Source organism: Oncorhynchus clarkii, chromosome 5, assembly GCF_045791955.1.
Source record: "Oncorhynchus clarkii lewisi isolate Uvic-CL-2024 chromosome 5, UVic_Ocla_1.0, whole genome shotgun sequence".
NCBI lineage: Eukaryota > Metazoa > Chordata > Actinopteri > Salmoniformes > Salmonidae > Oncorhynchus > Oncorhynchus clarkii.
In genome coordinates this window covers 28,869,398-28,881,079 of record NC_092151.1, presented here as the reverse complement: position 1 = coordinate 28,881,079, position 11,682 = coordinate 28,869,398, and the positions used below count along the sequence as shown (strand labels likewise).

General features: G+C 43.7%; 1 protein-coding gene across 3 annotated transcripts in view; it reads right to left on the bottom strand.

Annotated features, from left to right (window-relative positions):
- Nucleotides 1-6,467: 6,467 nt before the first annotated feature.
- Nucleotides 6,468-11,682, bottom strand: part of LOC139408626 (mediator of RNA polymerase II transcription subunit 13-like) — a 118,603-nt gene continuing 113,388 nt past the window's right edge. For all 3 annotated transcript variants that reach the window (XM_071152733.1, XM_071152732.1, XM_071152731.1), the window contains 9 exons: nucleotides 11,249-11,437; nucleotides 10,817-11,040; nucleotides 10,411-10,553; nucleotides 10,070-10,228; nucleotides 9,253-9,417; nucleotides 8,795-8,946; nucleotides 8,539-8,703; nucleotides 8,245-8,372; nucleotides 6,468-7,897 (listed from right to left, as the gene is read on the bottom strand). In XM_071152733.1, coding sequence (XP_071008834.1) covers nucleotides 7,765-7,897; nucleotides 8,245-8,372; nucleotides 8,539-8,703; nucleotides 8,795-8,946; nucleotides 9,253-9,417; nucleotides 10,070-10,228; nucleotides 10,411-10,553; nucleotides 10,817-11,040; nucleotides 11,249-11,437 — 1,458 coding nt within the window. In that variant the 3' untranslated portion in view covers nucleotides 6,468-7,764. The remainder of the gene's footprint in view (nucleotides 7,898-8,244; nucleotides 8,373-8,538; nucleotides 8,704-8,794; nucleotides 8,947-9,252; nucleotides 9,418-10,069; nucleotides 10,229-10,410; nucleotides 10,554-10,816; nucleotides 11,041-11,248; nucleotides 11,438-11,682) is intronic.

The following is an 11,682-nucleotide window of genomic DNA, read 5'->3' as shown; positions in this document are numbered from 1 at the left end:
CTGATCTGTCTTATCTTCACCTAGCTTTTGACACCAACACTATTGTAGGTAACATGTATGAACAAAGGTCAGACTTCAATCAAATAGTCCCCTATCGATGGTCTATAGATGATACATATCAACAAACTACCAACTGCAAATCTGTTAACATACAACAGCTTTAGGGTAAGGGTTAGGGTTAAGGTATGCATTACTGCTGTAAGTACAATGTATTACCAATCTAAGGGTAGGGTTGGGGGTAGTGGACAATTAGTGGAAATTTATAGTACAAACTATCTTTAGGGGACTTCCTTATTTCAGAAATTGTTCCTTGTGTTCCTGCACTTTTAAATACATTTATATTCTAAATACACATGATCTATCCACAATTAATTCCTATTTTGTTGGGGGAGGGGATAAAAAGGGTTAAAATGATTGAACCTCTATAGTGACCTCATAAGGTACCATTAGAGAACCTTGTCCCTTTGTTAAGGCCCACATTTGCAGAGTGGGATAAAATATAATTGAGTGCTAATTGTATTTGCGCTAATAGCCACATTTTCAGGGACGCTGCTTGGCTCCATTGTCCAGTCTGGAGGCCATTTGGCTGCAGCCGAGTGGTGGTGAGGCAGATAGCAGGTGAATGGACATGGTCTAATAGGCCATCTGTGGATAACGCAACAACTCAATTAGTCATCTTCCTCTTGGGGTGCGGCTGCACAGTGGCCATTAGACAGCCTTGCCACTCCGGGAGTGACTCTTCAGCGCTGGGCTATTCAGTGACCAGTGCCTTTTCACTAGACCTCCTCATCCTCCACTGCTGCCATACAGCTTGACTTTTTGTTTGCTCACCATTTTCATGTGATGGCTTCATTGAAACGCAGGCCCTCTTGTCGAGTGGGCGCTTTCATTTGACCCTGATGCTCAAATGGACTGAGTCTCTGACCTCGACGAAACACTACCGCACTCCTCCCCTCTAACCTGCTCTCTAAAGCCAGAGGATGCGGTGCTTTAAAATAATTAGATACACTGACACAGCGTGCACCTTGAACACAGCTGGTCCTACTGAACCAGTTTGTATTTTTCCTTTATCTGATTGATTGATTGATTCTAATATATTTGATGGACATGATCTTACTGGGCTTGTGTGATTCAACACAGCGTGTCACCAGCTCGGCAGCACCACACAGCGTTGTTACCGACCAACCCTCTTTTGTGTGATAAGTTGAAGACATTCAAAGGCAGGACAGCATCTCAATCAGCAAGTTGTTGACTTAATCAAATTTCAGCGGTGCCGCTGTGCCTGGAGCTTTCAGACGCCTTCAGCTGGGTTGATGGATGGCCTTTGAGGTAAGTTGTGACTAGCTGGCATTTGGACGTGGCATTGATGTGGGCAAACCTTGTTTTGCATAGAGCGCGTGTGGCACTGACCAGGCACTCTGTCTGTCACGGACATAGACAACTGTCTCTCAGTGTCACTGCTAAAGCGAAGGTCAGTGTAACCACAAAATTATCCCCCAAAAACATGAAATACTTACCACAAAAAAGGAAAGGAGCTATAGTATATAACCTTAGTCCTGATCTATGGCACAGAAACACTGATCTGTATGTATAGGCCCAGCCCCCGAAGTGACTCTTATCAACATTCTACGCAATAAGGTTGTATTTTCTTCTCAGGAATTCAGCCTTCTCTGTGTTCATCTCTTCAAACCCATTCTGTCACAGTTCTGTGAAGCAGTGTGTGCCAGTGGCCATCGAAGGTGAGCATTTTCCCAATGAAATCAGTTACAATGGCGAACTGCAGTCAGGTCAAGACCCTGGTGAGGATGACAAGCAAACAGATGAGCTTCCCTGAGATGTTTTCTGAGTTTGCGCAGAAATTATTCCGTTGTGCAAACCCCCAGTTTAATCAGCTATCTGGGTGGCTGGTCTCACACGATCCCGCAGGTGAAGAAGCTGGACGTGGAGGTCTTGGGCTGGCGTGGTTACACTTGGTCTGCAGTTGTGACGCCGTTTGGACGTACTGCCAAATTCTCTAAAACGACGTTGGAGGAGGCTTGTGGTAGAGAAAATAACATTCTGGTGGAAATTCCTGCAGTCAGCATGCCAATTGCACGCTGACTCAAAACTTGAGACGTCTGTGGCCTTGTGTTTATAGTGGCCTTTCATTGACCCCAGCACAAGGTGCACTTGTGTGATGATCATGCTGTTTAATCAGTTTCTTGATATGCCACACCTGTCAGGTGGATGGATTACCTTGACAATGGAAAAATTCTCACTAACATGGATGTAAACAAATTTGTGCACACATTTTGAAAGAAATAAGCTTTTTGTGCAATATTTTATTTCAGCTCATATATATACACTCTATAGATACTGTACTTTTTAAATGTTTCAATGGAACCAACCAAAATCATACAATTATTTCATACAAAATACATTTCACCAAAATCAAGATTTCATAATTATTGGCACTCCTCATATTTAGTACTTAGTGCCACCACCTCTGGCAAGGGTAACAGCATGGTCTTTTCCTGTAATGTTTAACAAAGTTAAGGAACACATTTGGAGGGATTTTGGACCATTCCTCTATGCAGATCCTTTCAAGATCCTTCACATTCTTGGGTTTGCACTTATCAACTGCCCTCTTCCACTCAGCCCACAGGTTTTTGATTGGATTGAGGTCTGGCAACTGAGATGGCCATGGCAGAACATTGATTTTGTTGTCACAGAACCATTTCTGTGTGGATCTTGAGGTATGTTTTGTGTCATTGTCTTGTTGGAAAGTCCACATACAGCCAAGTTCCAGCCTTCTGGCAGAGGCAACCAGATTGTCAGCCAAAATTGCGTGATACTTGGTGGAATTCATTATGCCATCAGTCTTAACCAGTGCCCCTGGACCTCTGGAATTAAAACAGCCCCAAAACATCACTGACCCACCACCATATTTCACTGTGGGTATGAGATGCCTCTCCTTGTAAGCATCTCTGTTTCGACGCCAAACATTCCGATAATGTATCTGACCAAAACGTTCAATTTTGGTCTCATCTGATCAGAGCACCTTCCAATCATAATTTAAATTACGTTTGGCAAACTCCAAGCGCTTGCGTCTGTGTCTAGGGGTCATTAAGGCAACCCTGGCAACTTCTGGCAACCCTTCCAAAGAGCCTGTGGTTGTGGAGGTGGCGTCTGATGGTGCTTTTTTAAACCTGGTGATCCCAAGACGCCACCAAGGCCTGCAATCCTTTCACAGTGATTCTTGAGGATTTTGTTGCTTCTCTCACCGTCCTCCCCCCTATCCTGGGGGGCAAAATGCATTTGCGTCCTCTACCCGTGAGGTTTTCAACTGTTCCATATCTTTAGAATTTTATTTATTTCCTGGTTTAATTTTGGTAGATGTTATTTACAAGAATCTTTAAGGGTGCCATTAATTGCGAAACCTTGATTTGGAAGACATTGCTTTTTAATTAAATGAATAAATTATTTTGTTGGGTTCCATTGAAACATTGATAAAGTACAGTATTTTTCACATGTTGGTATTTTGAGATTATCTCTATAGTTATAGTGTTTTGTTTTTTAAAAGTATTGATTGTTTGTGCATTGCCAGTCATGGGTGCCAGTAATTTTGGAGCCCACTGTATATATATATATACAGCACCAATCAAAAGTTTTCTTCAAAGTAGCCACCCTTTGCTTTGATGACAGCTTTGCACAATCTTGGCATTCTCTCAACCAGCTTCATGAGGTAGTCACGTGGATTGAATTCCAATTAACATGTGTGCCTTGTTAAAAGTTCATTTGTGGAATTTCTTTCCTTCTTAATGCGTTTGAGCCAATCATTTATGTTGTAACAAGGTACAGAAGATAGCCCTATTTGGTAAAAGACCAAGTCTATATTATGGCAAGAACAGCTCAAATAAGCAAAGAGAAAAGACAGTCCATCATTACTTTAAGACACGAAGGTCAGTCAATACCGGAAAATGTCAAGAATTTTCTAACTTTCTTCAAGTGCAGTCGCAAAAACCATCAAGCGCTATGATGAAACTGTCTCTCATGAGGACTGCCACAGGAAAGGAAGTCCCAGAGTTACCTCTGCTGCAGAGGATAAGAACATTAGAGTTACCAGCCTCAGAAATTGCAGCCCAAATAAATTCTTCACAGAGTTCAAGTGACAGACACATCTCAACATCAACTGTTCAGATGAGACTACAAGAATCAGGCCTTCATGGTCGAATTGCTGCAAAGAAACCACTACTAAAGGACACCAATAAGAAGAAGAGACTTGCCTGGGCCAAGAAACACAAGCAATGGACATTAGACTGGTGGAAATCTGTCCTTTGGTCTGATAAGTCCAAATGTGAGATTTTTGGTTGTAACCGCCGTGTCTTTGTGAGACGCAGAGTAGGTGAACGGATGATCTCTGCATGTGTGGTTCCCACTGTGAAGCATGGAGGAGGAAGTGTGATGGTGTTGGGGTGCTTTGCTGGTGACATTGTCAGTGATTTATTTAGAATTCAAGGCACACTTAAACAGCATGGCTACCCCAACATTATTCAGCGACTCGCTATCCCATCTGGTTTGTGCTTACTGGGACTATCATTTGTTTTTCAACAGGACAATTACCTAACACACCTCCAGGCTGTGTACGGGCTATTTGACCAATCACCCAAACTCAACCCAATTGAGATGGCTTGGGATGAGTTGGACTGCAGAGTGAAGGAAAAGCAGTCAACAAGTGCTCAGCATATGTGGGAACTCCTTGAAGGCTGTTGGAAAAGCATTCCTCGTGAAGCTGGTTGAGAGAATGCTAAAAGCTGTCATTAAGCCAAAGGGTGGATACTTTGAAGAATCTCAAATATAAATATTTTTTTATTTGTTTAACACTTATTCTACAATGTATAAAATAGTAAAAATAAAGAAAAACCCTGGAATGAGTAGGTTTGTACAAACTTTTGACTGGTACTGTATATAATATACTTATGAATCAAATATTACCCCACTACAATACAGATATATGAATGAAACCAGCATGGTGCAAGGAAACACTATCATTCATGTTTCTGTTTTGTTTCAATAAGTTAGAAGCTGACATATGCTACAACAACGTTCTCAAGATTGTGACAGTGTTAGTGAGCGAACAAGTCATGTCTGGACTTCTACAGTACCATGACAGAGCAGCTCTCAGCATGTCTCCCACATAGTCTCCAATAAGGAGGGCAGATGTGATCGGGGGTCCGAGGTGTTGATCCAATTCACAGGTCTCTGTGTTGACAGGACAAGGGGAAAGCATTGAAACATGCTAACAGGCCCTCTCCTCCCCTCTCCTCTCCTCTACACAAATGCAGATAGCAAAGCATTGACGCGCCAGACCATTCCAACCACATCACATGTAGTCCCTTTCACAACATGGCAATGGAATCAATGTGTCAGAGACTAATCATGCAGCTTGTCTCAAATTCAATGAGTGATCTGAATGGCACTGTCCATAATCATATAAAGATATCAAAAGATTAAAGATTTGAAAGACTCCAGTTTTGAACAAGATAGCATAGAGAACACACACTCAAAGGGAGTTTTTTTCAAGAGTTTTAATAATTTACTAAAAAAAAGAGTGTAAAAGTCACAGATCTCTTCCCCAAGATAGATCTGTCTCATATTCAAAATGATGGCAGATGTCACAAATTTGCAAACTTGCCCTCTTTTGTACTTGAATGTACATTTCTTGGCAAATACACCCGTGGCTGTATTTTGAATTAGACTTCATATGTATATATTTATATTTAAAAAAGCCCACAGCAAAAAATACTTTATAGGAATCACTTAAAATAAAGTCAATTAAACCAGCATGAAATGTACAGCTTTGAGAAATTCGAGAAAAAACCCAGGTGAAAAGTGTATATACAAACATGCTAGGAATTGTACAAATAGCAGGGCTGTTTGAGTGGAGCTCAAGAAATAGGCTTTTCTGATGGTTTGCTTGACATCATTTAGGACCACCACTGATATAAAGCATATTAGTTAAATATACAACACTCATGTAATGCTCAAATACATACCATTGAAATCTATTGCCTATTTCAAGTTTATTTAGCAGGAGAAGAGAGACACTTCATAAATATATCTTTCCTACAGTATTAAGCTCCTTAACTTAAACTCATTAAATAAAACGGCAAAAAGTTGACATTTCAATCATTGAAAAAAATATAAAAGTATAGAACTAAAATACATTTTCTTTGATAAAAGATTTATACTGTATTTGCCTCTTCAAAGAGAAAGTTATGTATAAACCACTATCACCATCATGTGGCTGTTTTAGAGAAGTAATATATGTATATACACACACACACATACACATATATATATATACACATATATATATACACATATATATATATATATATACACACATATTATATATATACATATATATGAGTTTATATGCATGATATACTATATATAAATATGAAATGTTCTCATTTTTTTTTTGACAATTTGCTTCAAAACGTTAATTTCCATTTCCGACCCCAAGGTGATTGATATTACATTTGGAAAGAGGCCCACCCCCACGGGGTGGACAGAGGCCCACCCCCACGGGGTGGACAGAGGCCCACCCCCACTGGGTGGACATTTCCGACCCCAAGGTGATTGATATTACATTTGGAAAAGACCTTGATACATCTTTTTCTTCAAAATGTAATTTGAAATATTAAAAATTATTCTAAATTCTTCACAAATGTCAGTTTAACTCTATAAACAAGAACCTCTGTTCATTATTTGTCAAATAGTATTCAGTGTGTTCATATGTACAGCAATAAAATTGTAACTTCCAAAAGTAAGGAAAAAGTGTCATTATCAAATGCTTTGACCTCACAGGAAATTGTTGTGTTCTACGCCCTTTTATGATTGTTGGTATGAATTTCATTACTAAACCGCGAGCCAATGAACTCACAACCACAGTTCCTTACAAACGTGTAAAAGTGTTATTGAAGGTAGGAAGCTGCTGTGTTGCTATGGTCAGTTGGTTCCCTGGTTGTTGGAGTGTGGGGCAGATACAGGACACCTATGCAGGTGACTCCCAGGCTCCCATCCTACATGAGGATGTCTGTATCTCCCAGGGTATCACTGTTATGGCTGGTAAGGGGGATGGTGCAAGTCTTCATGCAGGACCACACTATAGGTCACATAGTGCACCATGTTTCCTCCATGACTTCAAAACAGTCTCACAGGAACAGGGTGAAAAGTCCTCCTGTACAACAATGCTGATCTGATAATGACAAGTGTAACACTGAAATGTCCTATTATGACAATAAAAAGGGCATAGCTGGATATCTCCATCTTCTCTCTCAGACGGTACGTGCCTTTTCAGATGGTTGTTGGCACATCACCGCATCTTACAATAACCGTTTTTAAAGGTAAGAATTGCACTGGACTGGTCTCATGGCTGACCATACTGTTCATGTTCAAAGGTCTCTCTGTACTGTACATAGGCGTTTGTTTTCCCAACCAAGGACCAGCACAATCTGTTGTCCTACTGCCACCATTTTGGCCATCAATCCACTGAATTAAAGCCATGATTTGATCACAGATCACATGGTAATACTAGGTGTAAAAGAGGTCCATAAGTCTCACCCTATCTGTCCGTCCTGAATTTTGTTAACAGACCTCTGGCTCTCTCTGGTGTCCCAGCAGAGACATTGCAGGCAGGCAGGCAGGCACACATGACCTCAGAGGCCATGGATTGTACAGTACTCAGTTTCCTCAGCTGTCCATTAGTAAGTCCCATTGCTAGAGCATGTTGAGGACAGCATTGTACATCTGTGTGAGCACAGCCAGGTGAACGGGCAGGCAGGAGCGGCGGTCCTGGGTGGCAGGGTTACACGTCAGCCACGAGAGGGCGTTGTACTGCTCCAACACAAACCTACAGCAGGACGCAAGACATGAGCACCAGGGTTTGGGGTTAGAGAGCACATAACATGAACATACATCACACTAAATGAAGTGTTGACCTTTATAGCCTTTAAATGATCCCTGCACATACTCTACTACTTCATCACAGAGGGCAAGTTAGTGACAATAACAACCAATATGACAGAGTAAGAAGAGGAGACGATAGGGTGTTATACAGTAGAAGGTAGGATGGGATGGGTAGTGGATACTGGGAGGGTTTCAGAATTCTCTGGTTTTCCAGAAATCCTGTTTTAATTTTGAGAAAGTTAATGGAGTTTTGTAACCATAGGTACTGGGCATATAGCATAACCTACTAACCTGAGCACGTCAGAGGTGGTCTTGGAGTCCAGAGGGTGAGGTATCCTCTTGGTCGTCTTGTCTGAGCTTGTCTGATTGGGTTCATCTGATTGGGCTGTGGCAATGGCGATGTGGTGGTGTAAAGATGCCTGTAGAGGAGAAACAGGGGTAAGTGTCTGAACACACACTTACACACACACATACACAAAAGTATTCACCCACACGCACACCCATCCCACCCCCCACCCCACACACACACATACGCACGCATCCCCACCCTCACACACAAAATCAACAAGTACGTGGATCCCTTACCTTGAGAAAGAGTGGACACTGGTTCTGAGCCTGAGGGCAGGAGGCCCAGAACCAGTGAGGCAGGCTGTCGGCCTGGGCAGTGGAGACATAGTATCCCAGGGCTAGAGGTTGCTGCTTCAGCTCCTCCGGAGGGTTCTCCCTGGACAGAAACCTCTCTCCCTGACTCTGGAGGACAGAGGGAATATTAAGGATATATGGCCACCAACAGTGGATAGTTCAGATGAATTTAGTCACTTAGCCTGGTTCCTGAACTCACCCTGTTATGCTGGAAGTGTGAGCTTCCCCCCATGCCAGAGGGGGAGCCAGGGGAGGGTACGGGGGAGGTGTTGGGGGAGGGGTGCAGGTTGAGAATGTCATGTCCTATGTCATTCTCCAGCTCGTCAGGGAAAGGCAGGTCGAACATGTCGTCTGGAGACAGAAACACAGCAGAGAGTTATCTATCTAGTCAGTTACATATACATATTCCTCTGAGCCTATTCCAAACAATCCTGAGAGAATTGCACCCTCTGGTGGGGATATTTGTGAACTTCACACAACTTAAATCCAGCAACAGTTACTGTAAAATGCTGAGTATAAAATACCTTATTGCCCATATTAAGCCTTCCAGCTCAAGTATAGATTTTTAGATATAATGTTATTGCCGCTAACATATTGGTTGTACTAAATAAACTTGTACACTGCATTCAACATGGAGGTCTAATGTGGAGCCCTTACCGGCGTTATCCTCTGTGGGGTAGGAGCTGGCAGCCAGCTGTGTGGTGGCGGAGGTGGGGAATACCAGGATGTGGGTACAGGAAGCGTCTTGAGGGGTGTTCAGCTGGGACGTCTGCAGGTTGAGGGCTGTGCTGCGACCAAACACCGAGCCCATCGTCACTGCGTCTGCACACACACACACACACACACACACACACACATAAACAAAAGTGCCATGTGTATGATAGTAAACCTATGGGCCCTGTCATGCAACAAATCCCATGAACTTGGCCTCCATGATGATGGAAATGCTCTGGCGCTCCGTTGCCAGGGAAGCTGATGGGGACTGAACACTGCACATTTCCAACAGCCCGCTTCAGACCAATTCAGACCAACTTATTATAAATAGTATGTCATGTAAGATTTACCTCAATAGAGCTTAGTGTGTGCTTGGCAATGAAATCCTTTGAGTGTGTTAGTTTGAATTGCTGTGCACAATGTGCTACAGTGCAGTCTATACTGTAAAATCCACTTGGCCTAACCTTACCTCAAAATGCTGCAATCGCCATTATGTCTGCATTACTGTGAGCTGTGAAGTGAGTGTGGCAGCTCGCAGTGCTCCCTGAGTGTGTGGCAGCTCGCAGTGCTCCCTGAGTGTGTGGCAGTATTGGGGTTAAACACACTATTACACTGTTCACCCTTAGCTCATAACATCATGTTGTATCTGCAACTCCAGGGCTTACAGAGTGAGCTCCTATAACATCTATTAAATATGTCTATTATATCTGGAAGGTTCACTAAACACATCATCCATGGGCCCAGCAGTGCTGCTGCTAACCTGGCATCACCACGATGGAGCCCTGGGGCTCCATGGCAACCAGGCAGGCACTGAGGATGGAGGGGGAGTCGGCGGAGGAGATGCCACACATACGACATGCCTCCTTCAGCTGGCGACTGATGGAGTGGAGAGAGTGCTCCCCCAGGAGAACGCTCCAGTCTGGAGGGAGGGAGGGAGACTCAGATCAATACAGTGAATTGTTCTACAGTCTACTGTCATCTCCTCTGGATCAACTGAAATACTGAGGCCGAAAATATCGAAACAATAGTTCCAGCAGATCTCACCTTCCACCAAACACCAGGGATATTGAAACAGAGTTAGCTGCACTACGCTGAACTCACCTTTCAGTTCACCATGTCCTAGTCTGCCCAGCCGACCAATCACGATCCTCCATGGCAGTGAGGTCATCTGGATGATGCCGACACACCAGTCCCATAACTTTTGCAGTCCCATCTTCCTGGCTGAGACCTTGGGCCACCGCGCTCTGAGGAGGAGCAGGGAGTGACAAGAAGAACGTTTGGTAATGTCTATATAGCATCATGAACTGTATAAATATAAAGGTTCTGAAATGCTACATTAAAGTGTATTACTTTACTCAATATAATATAGCCTAGCCTACTATGCATAATAGATATTATATGATATAATTAGCACAGCACTAACATTAGCACAGCATCATCAACACCTCATAGATATCCCACACCCTCCCAGACCCTGAGTGATTGAGTAACTGATTGAGTAACTGACCTGTTGGGCACATCGATGTTGATGATGCAGGTCTCCAGTAGCTCTCCCTGTTGGTCGGTGCAGGAGACCAGGATCCAGCGCTGGTCGTGGGACAGGCAGTAGCCCACAAACAGCACGTTGTACCTGGGAGGGATCTCTGCCCACACCTCCCCTGGCTCCGGTTGCTTGGCACGGGTAGGACCCAGAATGTACGGGGGAGAGTAGCCCTGTAGAGGGCTGGGGTGCTGGGGAGGGGACAGGGGGAGAGAGCGGGACGGGGAGTGAGGAGGGAGGGGGAGAGAGTGGGATTGTCAGACATTTGGAGCATTTACTAATCAGATGAGATGTGTAGGTAGGGTAGGCCCCTATGTGTCTGAGTGATTGTGTTTGAAGCCTGTGTGTGACTTTGAATGGGTGTACATGTCTTTAAGTGTGTGTTTGTCCAAGCCTTACCTCTGGGCTCTTGAGCACAGATTCTAGGGTGGAGGCGGGGCCAAAGCCGGTCAGAGACTTGATGTGTGTCTGTGTGGGTAGGAGGCGTCTGCACTGGGAGTAGGCTGAGAAGGCCAGGGAGCGCAGGTGCTGCAGGTACAGAGGGCTCTCACCACTGGCTGGCTGGAGCAGGTACTGACATGGCACCACCTGGACAACCCATACAGAATGAATGAGCACTCTTGTATGAGCAGATCCGTGGTAGGACACCCATACAGTGTCTTCTGGCACTCTATTCCATATATAGTGCACTCCTTTTGACTAGAGGGATCTTTTCAAAACTAGTGCACAATGTAGGGATTAGGGTGTTCCCCCACAGTCTCAGTCACTCATCCATACAGCCATTAACATTGAACCATACAGAAGCAAAGCTATAGGTGGTGTAGGAGGAAGTA